The 20009-nt window shown below is 38.1% G+C and overlaps 1 protein-coding gene across 4 annotated transcripts in view; it reads right to left on the reverse strand.

The window, feature by feature from the left end:
• TENM1 (teneurin transmembrane protein 1) overlaps positions 1 to 20009 on the reverse strand; it is a 571145-nt gene that overhangs the window by 149807 nt on the left and 401329 nt on the right. For all 4 annotated transcript variants that reach the window (XM_080365640.1, XM_080365639.1, XM_080365641.1 and 1 more), the window contains 2 exons: positions 15895 to 16135; positions 2565 to 2803 (listed from right to left, as the gene is read on the reverse strand). In XM_080365640.1, the coding sequence (XP_080221766.1) occupies positions 2565 to 2803; positions 15895 to 16135 (480 nt within the window). The remainder of the gene's footprint in view (positions 1 to 2564; positions 2804 to 15894; positions 16136 to 20009) is intronic.

Raw genomic sequence — 20009 nt, forward strand, 5'->3', positions numbered from 1 at the left:
TTTAAGAAAGCATATTTAAGTTATTAGATAAGAGGAAGAGAAAGCTTGATGTTAAATTTTGATCTACGCTCATTTGGCCTAAAATTGCAGCTCATTATAAGTTAATGCAGACTATATACAAGGATGAAAATAATTTTGCCTTTATGAAGTCTCCCTTACTCTTCCAGTAACAGCCACTAAGCTGATCCCAGGTGAAGTCTGATCCTGAAATTAAAACAAATTTTTTTTTGCAATTTGGACCCAAGTACGTAGGCCTTGCTCAGCCATAACGGCCTCTGACTTGAAGGAAACCTGCCTGGAGCAGGAATGGAGAGACCTGAATCGTGGTGCGCAAAGAGAAAAAAAATACTCGGGGGAGAGAAATTTCACTTCAGTGTGTTACATACAGTCTGGTTTTGTATATTCAACTACTCTTATTTAAAACATGAACGCTTAAATTTTTGATGTGAAAAGATACGCAAATATGAAACCTTACAGAGCAAGCGAACTTTGAAAATAGTTTATATGCTATTACTCACACCCAACAAAAGTGAAAGAACTAAAGTACCTGACTCATAAGAACAAACCATGAACTTATTTAAATATTTAACCAACAAGAAATGAGCAGCATGAATATTAATGTGGAATAAGCTAACTAATACTACCTGAATCTGTAGGAAAGCTTATGCAACTGAAAAATTTCTGGGGCAAACATGAGCAAATAATGACATCTTGGAAAATGTTCTGAACTAGAATTCCTGGATCAGAGATTTGTATTTTGCTATAGAAAACATAACTAGAAATACTAATAATTTATAAAATACAAAGACTTCTTCATTTTACCTCGTTCTGCCTAACTGAAAAATCTTGTTACACTCTCACGTTACCAGGTAAAGATAAACACAGACATATCTACAGGAAATTCATATAGAGCTTTTTAATCCATAGTGACATCGAGCACTTGGAGCCTTCTCAGGCTGATGACATGTAGCAGTATATCTCTAGAAAGTTGAAAAAACTTTGGTGGCAGACTGGAATCTAAGCAGGGATGATACAGGCAGTGCTTCATCCAGATAAAATCTAAATGGTGTGGGTGGGATATATATCTGTAGCAAACAGATGAGGCTGCAAAAATTATACAGCCAGTCCTAACTGAGGGCATATGCTCACCAGCTGTTATGTAAATCTGCAATTAATGTAGCTTACTACATCCTCAGGTGCTTTCAAATTATCATACACCAGAAATGATCAGATCTGCTTTCCCATATGCATTAGATAAGGATGTTAGGAAAAAATCGCTCCTGATGACTATCTCACTGACAGCAACTAGAACTTCGTCACTATGCGACAACCCCCCTCCAAACCCCGAAAAAACAGTGGAAAACAAAAAAATGAGTGAAATGGTGATAATTTTCACCGTAAAGACAGTTATTCAGAGAATACAGAAAATTAGTAGCCACTTATTGGTCCGGAGGTATCTGTACTTGTATCTCTGGACAAGTTTTACCAAGCACAAACCACTCTTTTAAGCAAACTCAGAGTTATTCCCATTCAAGATACAGGATGTTGGGAATACTCTGGCTCCTGCCCAGCTGTGAACTGACAAATAAATCAACAAACCAGGACTGCGTGTGAGAATGTGTGTCACGCAAGCAAAAACTAATTAGATTTCCCTATGTTTACAGAAGCCACAGTTGCATTTTAAGAGTCTACATAACAAATGTTTTGTAACATTTTTCCATTCATGTTGAAGAACCAATGTGATAATTAATGTTGAGCCAAAATGTCATATAGTAAGTCACAAAGACTTGCTCTCCCATGTACGACTGTAATCACATTGACTCCAAGCCCACCTCCAATACATCTACCCTCTAAAGCAAACTAAAAAAAGGTGTTTCTAGCTACTCTGATAAATCCTGCCATTCTACTACAATAACAAAATTGCAAAGTTAGGCACTTACAAAGATGAGCTTGAAATTAAGTAACTGCACTTCAATCTATTTCTGAATTTAATATTTCTGAAATGTAAATTCAGTAAAGGGACAGCAAAATGTATCTTAGAAAACATGGTGCAAAATACTGCATATTTGTAGAGCTAGCTGTCATTCTAGCCAACGACATAAGAACTAAGAGGCAAAAAAGAAAGATTTAAATTGTGATCAGACTGAAGAAATGTAATAAAGATAGCAAGGCAAAACATAATTAAGTGTTATCAGCCTTTTCTGAATAATTCTTTAAAAGCAACAATGTTGTAAGCCTTAATATGAAAATCAAATATTTAATTTAAGAAAAATATCACAGCAATTAAAATCAGTAGGAGTCCTCTGCTAATATAAACACGTCATCTTGAATAGTATTTCTTTCTCTGTTAGGCAGCATCAGGGTTAGCAGAGCAGAATGTTGATGTGAATTCCATGTTGTATTCAACCTCTGGCCAACCTAGCGTTTTGCTCGCCAGAATTTACAAAGCACCCCATGGCAAACATTATTAGTAAAACATGATTTGTATTCGTGTAGAAGTAAGCAAGACAACAGAACAGAAAAGGTCAAGAATAATTCAGCGTAGAGAAGGAGGAGAGGCTTACCGATGACATAGGCTAGCAACAGCGCCAGGGTCACTGTGATGGCAGTAGCACTCAAGGCAGTGCACTTCCAGTTGCAACACCTGTAAGGTTTGTTAAAAGTGAAGGCAGGTCTGGAAAAGGTACTTCTAGGAAGAGGCCTAGGAGGTGGAGAGTAAACAGTATTGGATGTTAAAGGATAGTTCTGACTGGCTGCGCTGAAGATAGCTGAAGACCCAGATCCATGTTTAAATAGGAAATGCCTACAAAGAGAAAACAAAGAACCACGTTGTAAAAAACACGTTGTGATTTAAGAAGTGAAAGGAACTATATAAGCACCGTATGATAAACACCGCGTATTTCCAGAGAAAATATCAAACAGAGGACGATATGTATTTGAATACCCTCCGTACCGGCAGTTTTTCAACCACATCACAAGATTTCCAGCAAGTTTTTAGTGAAACAAACAATATAATGTACATGATTTCTAAACTATGCTCCCAGTGATTTGGAGTAATGCTGAGGAAAGATTATTTCTCAGCACGGCACCTGGAGGTCCTCCAAGATGATTAACCCCTGTGTGCCTTGTCACACAGGTGTGCCCGAGACATGGGAATTGTCGCCAGCAGCACCCACCCCATCCACAAACACACAACTGGGTTTATCTCACCAAGAGTACAAAGAAAGCACAGAAGCCACTACCACTCTGAGTATTTATTTTTACTATGGGTTATCTCCAGAATATAAAGAAATAAAAAAACAGAACTAGAAAAAAAGAAAAAAGAAAAAAGAGAGCAAGGTGACTAATTGGGAAATGTACAAGGATGATCCATTTCAAAGGACTGTGGTTACTGCATAGGTGAATACTATTTGCTTAGTATTCTCAATTGAGATATTTTGAAAGCAGTTTTTCTTCAAATGCTTTTGCCTACTCTGGTGATTCTCAAACATACTAAGAAAGGATTCATTTGGAGACCTATTTCAGCATATTTTGGAGGACTGATTGCCTTCAAGTAAAAATAGCAAAGACCTATGGCACAAAGAATAAGGTACAAAAATGTGCCCTGCAGAACAGGCTCTGGTGCAGAAATATAAAGTGGTTGTCTATAGGATGATGGATAGTTTTCAAGACTGGCAAGTGCTCTGCAAGAGAATTTGGGAAAGGATATTTAATTTAAAAAATAACTTACTGCGCTATCTGCTCAGGAATTGTGGCAAAAAAGGACACATTCAAGGCTGACCACACCAATCACATGTTCTTTTGGAGACACCAACTTGCTTTGGACCTTCTTTTGTTTGTTTTATGTGAGCAAGCTTCTTCAGTGTGCTCCTGACAGGCGCACATCTAAACCTCATGGCATAGCAGGCACCCAAAGAAGTTCAGAGCATTTCCGTGTTCCCTGGTCTTAAGCCATGAGGTCTGAGCTGAGGAAGCAAGGGAAGGGGCATGGATACCACACAGCTTGCAAGAAGGAGGACTGCCTTGGCCACGGGGCTGCCACTGGAGTTGTTTTAGCCTGAATCTATGCAGCCTTTCGGTTGGGTGCCCCGACTCAGGAAGACATTTCCTAGAGAATCTCCTGAGCTTGCCAGGTCTTCGCCTTGGGAGCCAGACACTGATGTGAAGCGATGAAAAGCAACAACACACTTGCATTTCACGTGCTTTGAACTGTGCCCCGTTCATACGGGCTCCCAGCTGAGTAAGAGCATCCGTGACTGTTGCTACCGTTGGCTCCTGTACAACCCATTTCTCTGTTCTTCCATTAGCTGGGAGCTGGTGCAAGTGTTCTGCAGCACCCAGGCAAGCACTACCATTCCACTTGTGCTGGGGGTGCAGCTTGCCCTCAGTTTTTGCTAAAACCAAAGGAGGATCTTGCACTTAAAATCACATGGCACTGTGACGCCTGCAAGCCACAGACACACTTCACAGCTGAAGCTAACTGGCCAATGTTGACATGGTCCAGAATCTTCCCAATGGCAAATGTACCTCTACACCTTCAGCAAGGCACAAGCTTTTGAATATGTATATGGATTGATCAATCAATCCACGCTGGTAGAATTTCTTTGATGGATTCACATCAGGACATACACAGGACCAAACACTCAAGAGCATGAAATGATTATACTGTGACATTTGACTTTAAGAATATTGTAAATACATGTTCCTGGAAAGGTAATAGCTAAAATGGTGTAATGAGTATGATATTAGGTATTTCCATTATAAGATTTTAAAAGAAAGGTTACAGTTCTCAAAATGCCAGGTTATAAAAAAATAGAAAAGTATTACAGAGCAGTTTTATCTTTTAAAGGGCCTTTTATTCAGGCAGTTACATAAAAAAGGAGGTAAATGAGAAAACCAGTTAGCTTGCATTAAATTGCAGTGCCTACATACCAGGAGTCTTTTGACAAACCCCAAGAAAGGAATTTTTGTGTTGCTTATGTTGAGTACTAGCTATTCCTACTTCATACTTCCTACCAAAATAAACAGCACTCAGACAAAAAAGGACAACTCAATCTGACTCAGCAACAGCATCCTGGCATTACATTAGACAACACATTGTCATTTTCTTTCCCACTGATGTTCACAGTTGTAGATACATGCATTGTATAGATGGCAATGCTCTGAAGACAGTAATTCTTCAATTTTTCTCAACTCAAATATAGTAAAATAATAATTTCAAATGAAGTAACGTAGCTGTCTAGGACTATATAAATCTGCTTCCTTCATATCAGACGATAAGAATATAGTTGGTTATTTTGGCATCAGTGCTTCATTGACACACGTGAAGGCTTTTGCAAGCACAGGAAGCCTCACTTTTCAGTCAGCAGTTAACAAGATACAGTCACGTATACTTTTGATAGGAAAGAATGTCAAGGCAAAATTCTTACTGATATTCAAGGAAGCAGAATAACCACATAAAATTAGAAATGTGCTATCGTATATAACCACATACATATATAATGTATGTATACGTATATACATACACATATATACACACAAATAATGTATATGTATATATAAAGACAGCCAATAGTTCTTTACTTGCTTTACCTTTTCAAGACTTAATGACAAAAGCCTACTTATTTGATAATTTCTTATTTAAATATTTTGGAAATTACAGCAAAATTGTCTGATATTGGCAGTATTGATTGTCCTCTATGGTGCACAGCTCAAAGGTATCAAGAGGTAAAGGAAGGAAATGCTGAACTGAAAGTTATTGTTAAAGACTCTAACAGCCTTGCAATCAATAGTCAGGAATAATTTTATTCTCTTGCACAGGGATTTATAAATGTGGCGTCATAGCCTGATGGTAAAATGCTAGTGCGCAGATGCATTTCTTCCTTAGCAGAAGAGCGCACAGAAGCTGGATCCAGCTCACACCCTTCTAGATACCTGGCTCCATCCCCACGGAGGAGGTTTTACATAGGTTTAACTTGTAACAAAACTGGGATTCTGAGGCAGTGCTACACGGAAACTGAGCTACCAGTGAAATAATGTTCAGAAAATGTTAAAAACCACAATTGTTTATGCCTTCCATTTTGGGGAGAGTATACTGAGTACCCAAAGACATTTCTATAGAACTTGAAAAACACTGGTGGCACACAGACAAATTTCTAAAGCTAAACTGTGACTATGTTCTCATAAACTCAGACAACTCCTCATCTGTCTGGGCACACCACTGTTCCCAAAGGACAGCAGGACACGCTAAACTGTTGCTATCAATTCTATAAAATCAGGTGCTCCCTCTAAAGCGAAAAATAATAAAAGCTGCAGTTCAAAAGTTTAGATGTGAATGCAGCTTGGTGTGCGCTTTAATATTTAATCTAAGAGAAAAGCTAAGGCTTCTTTTGGTGTTTTGGGTTTTTGTTTTGTTTTGTTTTTTTTTTTTTTTTTTTTTTTTTGGTAAACTGAGAAAAAACAGTGAATTTATAAGGATGATTGATAAGACCACTTGTTCCAAAGTGAGGAAATTCTAAATGTTCACAAAAAAGGTCAAAGACATCCATAAAGAAAATTATCCTATTCTCTTAAAAAGAGAAATAAAAACTTAATCTATAAGGCATTTATTTGTGAAATAAAAGTAACTTAATTTTGTTGCAGTTATAATTCCAATACATAAAGAATTATTAAAGGCTCAGTAATAATTTCACATATAGAAAAGGCAGTTGGGAAACATTCAAGGTAACGACCTCTGTCTGCCTATCTACCCATTTGTTCGTCTCTACAAATGTAAAACTTTTGAACTTTGAATCCTCTCAAGTGAAGCACACTGGAAGAAAAAGATCCTACCAGACTCATAAAAAATGGGGGACTTGGACCAAACAACCCAATAAAACCAGCTAAAGCCCCAGTGAGGTCCTGTTTCTAAACTCGGCTCTTTGTGCTCTCTAAGCCCCTGTAGGCACCCAGCCAGCGCGGCACATGGTGGCCAGCGATGCAGAATGCATCATTCTCATCGATAGCCAGGTCTAAGCCTGCTGCAATGGCATGCATGCCCAGTAAAGGGAGTTTAGGGGAAGGGAAGGGAGTTACTGCAGAGTTCAGGTGACAGGAGGCAATAAATTAGACCTCTTAGTCCTGCCGATCACAGAATAGCTTGCTTTCTGTAGAGAAGCAGTTTCATGTGGCTCACTTAAGTGCTCTTGTTCAACCTCAAGAGGAATGCCATATAACTCCAAGAGTGCAGTTCATACAAAAATGATGACTTCTCAGCTAGGAAAAGGTTAGAGAACATTTCTTAGACTTCATTTCTTTCTTTACAGCCTTCTCTATCAGGACATTTTGTTATGTACTTTTGGCTTATCTGGAATGGTAATTTAAGTCTTAGAAAAGCTACATACAAAGCAACGTCCCAACTGAATTCATGTGGCAGTAACATAATACTATTACAGAAACTAGATTAAACCCACACAGAACTCCTTAATTAAATTATATGAAAATATTTTCATACCCCAGTACCATAGTAATGTCCCAGAACTTTGTCAAGGGCTTGGTGTCACTTCTGCAAGTTTGATGCATTTACCCTGTCCCTAGTGTCTGTACGCCTAGAAGTCCACCTTCGTTTGTACCTATAATATCTTTTCCTTCCATTTTCATTTAAAACTACAGGTTTGTAAGAGGAAAAAATGAAGAAGAAAAGCAGATTTGAAAGTGAGCCACCGAGTGAGTCAGTAGAAACATTAATCTTGCAATAAAACCGAGAGAAAAATTAGTCTGCATTTCTCATGGATAAACCAAGTAGGAACACTTTGGTACTTGTATGTGTTTCATACAAGTTCACATATGTGTTCACATACAAGAAATAGTTACCTAAAGTGTTACAAATTGCTGCATAGCTATGTGATAAGAAAACGAAGAAGTGTCAGTTTGATCATTTAAATTTTTCAGTTTTTTTTCAACTAAATTCTATAACTGCATATAATATATATAACTGTATATCTGTTCCCATGTTAAGTAGGCAACTGAAGTAATTCTTTTAGATGTCAACAGAAGTGCAAAGGGAATTTTTAAAGAGGCACAGTAGCTGAAACATAAGAGGATTGTGATTTTGGCATAACATGTAAAGATGACAGCCAAAAGGGATTTGGAACCAATACAGTTGCCCATCTACTTTGGCAAACATCAGCCACAAGCCCATAGCTACCTGACCCTTTAAAGTCACTCAGTCCCACCGTGACGGTGGGAAGAAGCAGAAATTTGCTCTTTCCTGATTTTCTATCCAGCCTATTCTGTACCCAAAGTGGGAGGGGAAAAAAAAAAGGAAGCTTCTAAACCTAGACAATAATCAGAATATGGTCCTCTGTTTATAAGTCTTGCATATGGTACTCAGCAAACTCTAGTACAAAACCAGGACAGCTATTCTAAGGTAAGTATATGGTATATAAACCAAAACACCTGCTTGACAACAAAGATACATGCACTATACTCTCATCTGGAAAACCAGCTCAGGAAAACTTTGTGAATAAAAGGCAGGACTTGTAGATAGAATCTGCCCTAACATTTTATGTGCCTTGTTTTACCTTTTTGTGTACAAGAACTGTAGGAACAAGAATGCTCATGGGTGAAGGAAGAGGGAAATGGCCTTGCAAAACTAGTTATCTGATTTATTTTGTCATTCAATTTTTACATATATAAATGTAATACATTTGAAACCACCTAGAGATTTGTCTCTGGGAACAGAACTGCTTTGTTAAAATTTCCTCTTTGAGCTGGACTTGCCTTTTGAATCATTCACATAGAATCACTACCTTTTATTCACTGATGCTTTCTTTACACAGTATTTGAAACCCCAGCCCTGTGACCCTGGATGTGAAAGGATGTAAAAAGAATCTGTATCCGTTACTTTTCACTTCAATACAGAAAAACAAGTGACATGATGCTGACTCACTTGTCTGTTGTTGCTGTAGGCAAGCTAAGCCTGTTAACCAGGTGACTAAACTTTCAAGTCCCTGGCAGAAATCTGGGACAATAATTATATAAATATAGGACAGTGCCAAAATCAATCAAGAACAGCTTCTAAAATGGGACATTTGTCAAAAATGCAACTGTCTTCTGGTTTCAATGACTATTTAGTGGAAAAAAAACCCACCCAAACCCAAACAAAAAAATAAAACCTACCACACTGGGGACATAAATTACTCCTGTACAGATCAGTATGGGCTTTATTATTATGATACATGGTGACATTGCTACATTAATCCTGTAGTTTTCAAAAGTGCTTTTCTGTGGCTTAGAACTTTCCTTTAGCACTACAGCTCAAACAACAGCTGATCAATGCACACGGAGATTAATGGGGTGAGGAAGGAAGAAGTTCATCGTTTGCTCTAATTTTTTTCAATAAATTTTAAAATTTTGATGTGGAAAATGAGAACAATAATACTTAATATCTAAGAAAGTTATATAAAGAATAGTACATAATATTTGCAGAATACTTTGAAACCATGAATCAAGGAGGATAAAAACAGCGATACTGTAATTTTGTTGCTTATATTCTGTGGTTAGAAGCATGGTTTAAAACAGAAAAAGGAATGAGGTAACTAAAGCAGAAGTAGTTGCCATGAATTTCCTCCTGTGAGTATTCATGCATATTCTGACTAACTTACTACTAGCATTTTAGTATACTTCCAAATACCTACACTTACACGTGTAAGGTCTAAAGCCAAGCTATAGCTAGTAGCTGTAGTAGTAGTGACAAACCCCACAAACTTTACTTGGCAAGAGGTGTATCACATCAACTATGTGCATACTACCTAGTCTTCCAAAACTGATTACTAGAAGTAGCTATCCAGTGGGTAGACACACATTCCCGAACAGTAATGTTACACATACATATGTGAGTTTCTTTGAAATGAAAAGGTAGAATCTTTTGCATATCTCTGAACCCTTCTCACAGTCTCTGTTTCCCAAATCAGCCTTGACCCTCTCTCTATATTAACCTGTAATTCTCTTTCTCTTTCAAAATTTATATTCAGTCTCTTTCTGGTTTTATAAATGAAAACACTGTGTTTCATAGAAAGCTAACCAGCTGCTTGCTTATTTCAGCCACAAAATCACAATGTATCTTTACTTTTAATTATATCTTGATATCCTATTCCATTATTCAAAATAATGAGTGAAGAGTATCTGCCGTGTGATTGTTCAAGTTACTATGTTAAGCCTGCACAAAAAACCCCCTCGCATACAAACACTATCTCACTGTTCCAGGGAAGCCCACACCAGACCTTCTCCCAGGGAAAAAATACGGTAGAGTATATGAACAATTTAAATCGCCTTATTGTCCTTAGTGACTGGACCTCAAATTATTCAAAAGAAGGACCCCCAAGTGCCATTGCTGCTGACATGAAAACTGTACTTCACTGTAACTGACAAATTTTTATATTTGTATTTCCATAAAAGATGCTTTCATTCTCACATTATTAAATTTAGGGTCATATTTACAGCTTTTATTTTAAGTTCATAGTCATATATACAGTTTTCAATTTATCTTTTTCAATTCAGAAGTCATAAATATTTTTAGATCTTTTCTGCTGTGCAATGCAAACACACGGGACTTGGACAGGCTTTAAAACCTTTGCCATGTGTCTGTTTTTAATATGGTCACCCTCTCTATAGGTTAGATTTATTGTTTAATTAGGTGGAAAATGACAAAATACAAATGAAATGTCATAATAACAAATACTGACCAACTTGATTCGAAGGAAAGATGGTAAACAAAACCCTCCCCTCCATTTGTTCTTGGAATAACTACAAGTCTGGTCATTTAACGCAGAAGTAGGCTCCATTGGCAAACAAGTTCCTAATGAATTGTATTGCTCAAATAGTAATTGTGTCCCTGCTTGGTGGTTTATGATCATTAACACCTGTGTGTCTTGGGAGCTGTAAAAGCCATTCTGTTTGCTATGGAAACATCGAACTGGGAAAAAGGCAGGCACAAAAGTGGTTACTGCATCCCTGCACTGGGGACAAGATTCACACGATGCTCAAATGAAGAGACCAAGGAGAAAAAATAAACCTTCCCGGAGCTCACACTGAACCGTGTGAGTGTGTATTTATATATGCATTTTTCTTTAATTATTTCTGCTTTTAGCACTCTTCCAGCTTAAAGTGAGTTTGTACAGGTTTCTGTGATTTGAAGGGCTACTGATGTGCTTTTTGAAGAGCACAAATATTTATGAGCTTGATTAAAAAAGAACAAGGGAAAACCATAGCCCAGACTAAATCTCTTGATTGGCAAGTGATAGTTGTCAAGATCGCCCCTATTACTAAACAGAATTATAAATGAGATGTTATTTTTAGGAAACAGAAATCCAGATAGCCTTAAGTAAGTTTCTTAAATCACTATATAACAGAGAAAGGAACGACTCCATCCATATGATGATCTCCATCAAGTTCTTGAATTCCCAAGTTCTCGAAGTTTTTAAGTGTTTAGAGCCATAATCAAACTTCAGGGCTCTAAAATAGTGCTGAATAGTAACTAAAAATCATAACTGCCCTGAACCCCAAATACTTCTCTCATTATTCCAGTACTTCAAAGTTTTATATAAATTAATGATAATTGAATCTCAGGTTCATGGTCTGGTATCTCGCTGTCCCCTTAGAGGAGCTATTACCATGGTGATAAGATTGCTTAAATTAAGCTGTCTTTTTCCACAGGACTTGGCTCATTGCCAGTGCAGTGAAGGGAGATTTCAGTCCATTCAGCACAGCATTAACCTTACTGCCAATACTGCTAAATGGGTTAGAGGAACTAGAAAGAAATTTGATCTAAAAAAGGAAGGAACAAGCAAATATGTAAAATACTGAAGCACATAACTGGACTTAAAAAAAACCCCACCACTCTGAAACAAAATCAAAATAAGGTATGTTTTATATTTAGACTGAAAACTTAAAAATTCTAATGCTTGGGTAATCTAAAAGCAAAACTTTACTCAAAATAAGCATGTCCAATGGTTTATCCATGAGCAAACTGTAACAGACTGTAGGGAAGATCAGAAATAACATCAGGTAAAAATTCCTATTTAATGTCTTTTTTTTTTTTTTTATTTGGGAATTTGATTGAAGTGGGAAAATAAATAGCAAACACCAAAAACCCCCAACAAACAACCCACAAAAAAAGCAAGACATGAAAAGAAATACTGAGTCAATTAAGACGACATGGAGAAAATGAAAAACATTCCTTTGAATTGCCAGGGTTTAATACATACTCCAGAAAAAGCAGTAAGGTATGTTCAGATGGGGCTGTCAGAGATAATGACGATGCATTACACTGCAAATCATAAGATTTGAAACATTAGGGCAAAGTATCTATGAAACCTGAAAAAACAATTATTTTAGTGGAAAGGAAGGGAATAGGCAATAGGTTTCAAGCACTTTATTCTGGGAGAGAAGAAAAAAAAATCAATTTATGTAAGAGCGCAATAACATTATCCTAAAAAGGAGAATCAATGTTTCCTGTGTTTTTATGTGGTGTGAGAGATCCTCGCAGTCTTTTTCTGGCAATACTTACACACTATTTTTCTGTGTGACAATGAAATTACTGCATGTTCATAAGTCATTTTAATAATGAATACGTTTTTTCCAGCCTGTGAGTGCATGCATACAGAAAGAGTCTGCACTGGCATTTACAGGCACATTACAGCACTGAAGGCTGCAGCTGTCAGTCAGCACTTTGAGCCACTACACTTCCTGCAGGTACAGCTCTTCTCCAGTTTTTTCATCAACAACTCTACCTGGGACATGTCCTCTGAAGTTTTAAACGTGTTCCTAATTCTTATTTTCATTTGGGTTGCTTATAGTCAGAGCAACTACCAGAGTTAGAGAACTGGCCTTGGCAATGCCATACGTTTAGACTGTATTCTTGGCTTTGCCAAAAGCTGGTGGGATGCTGAACAGGTAATTCTGCCTTGCCAAGTCAGTCTCCTATTAAACAGTTGGTTTAGTAAGCTGGGTCTTGACAAAACTGTGCAGGGCATTAGTCTGTGCATATAACACCTCTAGACAAAGTATGAGACAGAAGTTCTGATTTGCCCTTTACTATAAAAATATAACAAAGTTTTACTGTACAAAAATCTTCCAGAACATATACCTCAGTATACATCTTTACTGCAGCCCTTTGCAGTCTAATCTAGAGTTTCAAATTCTAATTACAAAAGAATAGATGTTTAATCAGAATACTGCAAACATTTTCAGAACTACAGATTATTTTTTTAAACCTAAATATGACACATTATCATTATAAGTAAACCCATAAACTTGCTTAATTTCTGACTGTCCAGAGTGAACAGGATTTACAGTCACACAATTAGTTCTAGGAAATCTTTTCCTGTCTGAAAATTCTCTCATGTTATGTGGCTGTAGATAACTGATGCAAACACATGTGTTGTTTATGAATTAGCAGAAGATAGAATTGGAAGAAAAGCTGAACATGTGCATTCTGATTTTTGCCTGGTCGTTACAGTACAGAATACATTACTGTCTAAGTCTTCTTTTTAATTGCAAATGTTCCAAATAAAACAAACAAACAAACAACTGCTCAGACATATTCGGTACGTACACATTAGGAAGATTTGGTACTATTCAGGTTTAGCACAGAAACAGAGCTACCATTGACACATTTCCCTTTATTTTTGTAGGATATTCCTATTATTTTGCAGGATTATTTTTAATGGGCAGCTAAACATTAATGGAGAAGGAAAGCAAGGGAATCCACGCATTAGGCCAAAGCATCTGTATAATTCCAGCTAAACCATTCCTTGTTAAAGCAAGAAAAAACAAGCTGCAAGCCCTTCTTTTTCTCTAAGGCTGTGCTGCGTACTATAGAATTCTGGGAAGCGGTGATCACAAATGTTTTTTATTACAATGTTCCTTTGCTGTACCACTTGTCTGCACATAAACTGCAGATACATCTTGGCAAACAGTCTCACAGATTCTACTTCCAGATTATATAGCCTTTCAGCCAGCTTCGCCAGAGGCTGCAGCTAGCTACCAGAGGGTGTATGAAATCAGCTGAAACAACCAGTGAAGGGCAGGAACGTGGAAAATTCCCAGACTTCGTGAATCACTGACGTATAGCCCACAGCATGTTTTCCAGTCTGAACTCCTAATCCACTGCACAGCCCTTTCGTCAGTATCCAATTCTATAACTATGAATAACTATATATCTATTTATTTGTCCTTTATGAAAAGTTTCCAGTTTGCAAAAATAATCAAAACCTAGAAAAATTAAACTAAGCTCAAAAGAGACTTAAAATTGCAAAGTATTTTCCCCAATGAGGTCTGAGAAGAATATAGCGAGCAGGGATGCAGAAAGGCTAAACAAGATCTACCTAACTGTTAATTGGAGAGAACTAAAAGGTAATTAATGGGTGCAGACCATCCAGGGATCAGCTTTACATGCAGCAGAACACATAGATATATAAGCTTGTTACACCAGAAATGACAGAGATTTATCTTTACAAAGATTGTGGAAACAGAAGCTTCTAGCTTTAGAAGGACTAGTTGAACTAAAATTTTGTTTATATTCGCTCTTGGAGAAAAGTTTCCATCCTCCTTGATTCTTTTTGTGATTTTTCATTAAGACAAATAAGGAAAGCTTTATTTCATAATTAATTATCTTATGCTTCAATCCCAACTTAATAGCTTTTCAGAGAAAAAAAAATTGACATGTCTGATTAGCAGCAGTTAAGTGTTTAAAGATTTATACTGAAATTACATTTTGCAATAAAATAAAAACAACCTTCTTATAAAAGAACAAAAAATTAGGTTTCAGTGATTAACTGTGCTAACTGGCCCTTTTGGACATATGTGCATTAAAAAGAAAACACTTCTATGCATAAGACCTTGTATTTCCTGGTCAGATTAGTTGGATGTCAGATATGCATCCGTTTCACCCAACACCTTCTCAGCAAGCCATGCACTTGACATGTTTTAAAATGCCCAAACCCCAAGGATCCCCAGTCAAACCTCCTTGGTGCTCCGTTCACAATGAAAAGGGAGAAAGCTGTAGAAAATCAGGCTTGTTTTAAGCATCAAGTCAGCAAATACAGCTGTAGTTAGGAGCCACCAAATTAGCTAATACTTATCAGGAACAAAAAAAAACCCCAAACCTTATTATAGCCAAAAAGACTGAGGAAACTATGTTTACCTCTATGGCAGAACTCTGGGTACCAGAACACAGGTTTATTGAATACAGAATGTTTTTGCTTTCAACTATTTTTCAGAGAAGATTATTTGTGTAAATTGTGAATGACCCTGGTGTGGGACCCTCGCTTCCCCAGCTCCCAGAGGTAAGGCTCTCCATGCTCAATACTTGTCTTGGCCCTGTATCATTTCTCCATTACCTAATGATGATCAAATAATATTTTTGTGTATATATGCAATAAAACGTTTACATACACATTGAGGAAAATATTATTTTCATATTACTTCCTATCTTTCCTTTTCCATAGCGTAGCTACAGCCTGAACCTTGACTCCAGGAGCGCCAGAGTACATCAATTAAACAAAAGTGCTATTTGCTCATTACAAAACAGCTTGGGAGAATGTGGCAGGGTGAGACAAGTACCCAAGTACACTACTCTGAAGTATCTATGCAATCTACACACCTTAAGGAAATCAGTGTCTTCCAAAACTTTGCAAAACACATGCCTTTATGAGCATTAATGATCTAGCCGTATCAAGTAAGGCTTCACATGGCTACGCACTGTGGCCTCAACTCAAAATGCACTGCCATGTCCTGAATGGCAAACTCTTAATTCCCCATCCCCATCTCACGTCAAAGTCAGTCCTGCTTACTGTTTTTTCTAAAAAAACCCCCACATTTGAGATAAGTTGTGCCCAACAGGTGGGTCTGTACCTGGTTTCCAGCGGTATGTTGCTGTTCAAGACCCAGCTGTTATGGAGGTGCACAGAATCTTGAGTACTAGTAGGGGGAGTCGGGGCAGCAGGACTGGGCTGGCTGCGGGTGGTCATGGATCTTCTCTGGAGAGAATCAGCTGTCGGAGGTGGCTTTCTGGCACAGGTGCATGCATGTGGTGGTGGAGGTGGCGGCGGGAGGGGTCTGAAGGTGAACTGGTTATGTGGGCTACCTGGCATATCTGGAACAACAAAGAAAAGGCAAAAAAACCCACAGAGAGTTATTATTTTATAAAGATCAAGAGAGCATGAGCATAATATATTAGCTGTTGGGATGAAAGCATTGTGCTTTATCAAGTTGTTAACCCAGCTGCCTGTACAATTTTGTTGCAACATGTGAAATAATTTAAAATATAACACTACTGAAACTAAGAGTATCAGATACAGACACACACCCTCCAGCACTGCAGTTCAGTAGTTCAACAAAAAACAAAGAAGAAAAAGGACAAACAAGAAGATACAACATTCATTTAATTGTCATAGGATTATTTGGGGATGAGGGTAAAGAACAAATAAATCAAGCTGACATCAAACTGCAGCACAGATACCAACTGATTTAATGAGGTAAAATTCTCATTTAAGAGCATCTGCTTAAAAATAGCAACAGTGTAAGAATTAGTCTTGCACCTCAAATCAAGGCAGAAAATAACTGTATTCCAACGCTGAACAAACACCTTCCGTAAAACAAAGTTACCACATTTCTGCAAGTCTGTTACTGCGTTTGCTAAATGAGACCTGGGAAAAGCCCCCCTCCAAGGCTGCCCAAGCACTAACCATCCCGATACCCGGAGAAAAGGTTTTATGGCAGCTCAAGGCAGATGAGCTGGCAAGGAGCTCACAGCCACCAGACCAGGTCGTGAAGGAGGAGGGAAAGAGGCGTGTGTGGGTACCTGAGGCCCCCCCCACCCGTGCTGCCGCTGCCCCGCGGGACCCCCAGCGCCCCCCAGCCCCAGAGAGGGATGCTCTGACTGCAGGGTCCTGCCCTGCGCTAGCGCTGCTACGCAGCTTTACGGTGGCTCAGCCCGTGCCAGTGAGCTTAAATCCTCCTGCAAAAAAACAACCGAGATACAAATATGGTGTAAGGGTTCTTTGAAGGGACAATAAAATCCTGTTTTCTCTGCTTCCCACAAGAGCCTCCCAAGCCTCTCAGTACAGCCAGAAACACAGCTATGGAGAACTGAGGCAAGACATTCCTTTTTAAATGAACAATAACAAATACTTTGCAAAGAAGACGTTGATAAAAATTGCTGCCAGATTGGGTGAACTGTGAAGCTATTAACCTCAAACTCTTCCAGCTAATTTACCTCAGTGTCCACCTAACACAGCTTTTGTCCCATTTCTGTACTCACCCTCACTCTCCCTTTTACCTTAGCAGCCGTCCAGTTAAATTTGCACAAAACCAGCTGGAGCAGAGCTCTGATGAACCTGCAAAAATTCCCTGCAAGGAATTGTTGTTGCCATCCATTTACAACACATACTTTCTTTAAATTATGACATGATGTGTCTTCAAGGTGAAAGATGAAAGTGTGCCCCTTCCCTTCTCGGAATGGCTGGAAGAAAAAAAAGCCCGTTTTTTCTCCGTGACAGTCACAATTTACCCCAACTGGAGAAACAAGGTTGTTTAGTGCTCCACATAAGCTTTTCTATGCTGTGGTAAGCAAAGCTGTCATGGGTTTGGCCCAGGCTTAATCCTTTTAATTTCATTGATCTTTTATCAAGGCAGCATTCTTACAGTTGCATTAATGTTTATGCTGTAGTATTAGTTTGCATACACCAGAAAAGCATTTCTAAGCATATTAGAAAATTGGAGACCTCAGTAAATTAAATCACTGCAGTCAACAGTCCAGAGCTCTGAAATAATCTGCTAAGGCACTTTCATATAATAATTAATCTCAGTAAATCCTGTATCCTGCTATTTTAGAATTGAAAGCTACCCAAATTTTGGACATAATATTTGATGTCCAGCATCCTCAAGTATTTGATCAATGACATTCCCTTACTTAGTGGTATCAATCTTAAATCCACTTTACAGAAAATTTGCAGGATTATTATACAACCTATAATTTGCATGACAAGCCGTTTTAATGGTTGTGCCACTGTCCTGTTAGAAAATTGCTGATCTCTGCCAGGACAGGCAGTTAGGCTCTACAAGGTACATTAAAAGCTACGCAGTGAACGCCGAGCAGCCAAGGTGACTGCTTCTAGAGGTAAACGGGGAAAAGCTGTATAAGCCATACAGCAACGCATCGTTTAGTCCCCTTCCTCCCCTTTTACCTGCACTGTCCCTACCCCGTCAATAGCATGCCATTACCTGACAAATAGTTTAGTCTCTTCCACGCAATAGACCGATTCTGCTCTGTGAACCACAAAGTTGGAAGGGTTGGTAGGGTACCTCATATATCCCAGTGCAATTTATCACTATACATTAACACATCGGATTTCCTGGGGGATTTCTTTTTAATTAACCACACTTGTCACCCCTTCGTCCAGCTACTGGCATCACAGAAAACCTCACATCAGATTCTGAAGTACTTTGGTGATTTAAAGACAAGTCTTCTGCACCAGGCCTTCACTTCAGTGAAGCATGGCAAATTCATTACGCTGAGAATCAGCCTGAGTTTCCAATTAGTTTTTACAGACTTTCTAATTTGGCAAAGTTATTTTTATTTTGCTTGAAACTAAGTCTACACCTCATTAACTTTATTTTTATACCACAAAAAATGTTGCTTGGGATATAAAGCAGCATTATATCTGAATATGCACACTTACAATTCTTCAGGACTCTGAATAGTAGACTCTGTAAAATAACTTAATGCAAAATCATTTAAATACCTAAAAAGTGATATGATGCAAGATAATTTGTCTAAAGCTAACAAGTTTCCAAAATGTATGGGAGTGATATAGAAATGAGCTCAGTTATAAATTTTTATCCTGTTGCTATTGTTCAGCATAATGATATCCATAATAACTGCTGGCTTTATTTTTAGTGGTTGCTAATATTCAGATTTTTAAATTTTGTTACATCAAAAAGTCTAGGTATTATATGCAAATGCAGTGTTGTTTTCAATGCATTCATTGATGTGGTGGATGTTTCCGTTCATCTAAAAATGTAACTATAAAACACAATTTCAGCTCAATCTGAACAGAACATTTACAATAATTTCCTTCAAATCAGATTTTCCTCTGAGGTGCACCCAAGCCAGAAGAGATGTTCTCAGCCCTCACTCCTGGCCTTCTCATCTGACCTTGCATTTAGCCATTTCTTTTTTTTTAGAGACCAAAGAAGTTGTTTAGCAAATGTCTATATTTTTCCACTGAGAATTCAGTATTTTTAAATAGTTCCCTCATTTCAGCAGAGCACATCTAGAACTGTGATGTCTTCTGAAAAGATTTATGCAACATTCTGCTGCTTTGCTGTATATTGGATCTGCTTTGCTTTACTCTTAATTCATACACTCCCCATCCAGTCCACAAACTCCACTAAAATTCTTCCTGCCACCTTTTTTTTTTCTTTTTGTGATTTTGCTTTCATTCTTCAATAACGATGTTAATTTGTTTAGCTATTCCATTTTGAGATGCTTCCCAAACTCCACGGACTCACTCCAACAGAGAAACCTCTGCATTGATGCTAGCTATAAACAGTAAAACTTTTCCTTGTAATTCTGCTAGTTTGAAGGATTTCTACTTGCTCTCCTTTCTTTGAAGTTTGAAGGGAGGAGCTCTGCTTCTGTCCCGAATGTTTCTTCTTCTTTGGTTCTGACTTACTCTTTTGGATGGCCCCTCAGCAATATTGATCACAGGCTGCTCCATGGCAGTTGCATAACAGAGCAGGAACCCCGCAGCTACGATGCGCAGACATCAACAGCTCCTCTTCAGCCGCCGAGGTCTGCTACTACTGCTTTTGCCTTCAGGAGATGTAATAACTCAGATCTTGCTTTTTTACTAAGCCTCTGCCTTTCAGAAAGTGGAAGGTTAGTTACCTTAGACACTTCCCCTATGCTACCACGTCGGCTGAGTGCTGCCGTTCTGCTCAAAAGGTACAGGAGGCACAGACCA

This window comes from Falco punctatus (genome assembly GCF_963210335.1).
Source record: "Falco punctatus genome assembly, chromosome: 15".
NCBI classification, from domain to species: domain Eukaryota; kingdom Metazoa; phylum Chordata; class Aves; order Falconiformes; family Falconidae; genus Falco; species Falco punctatus.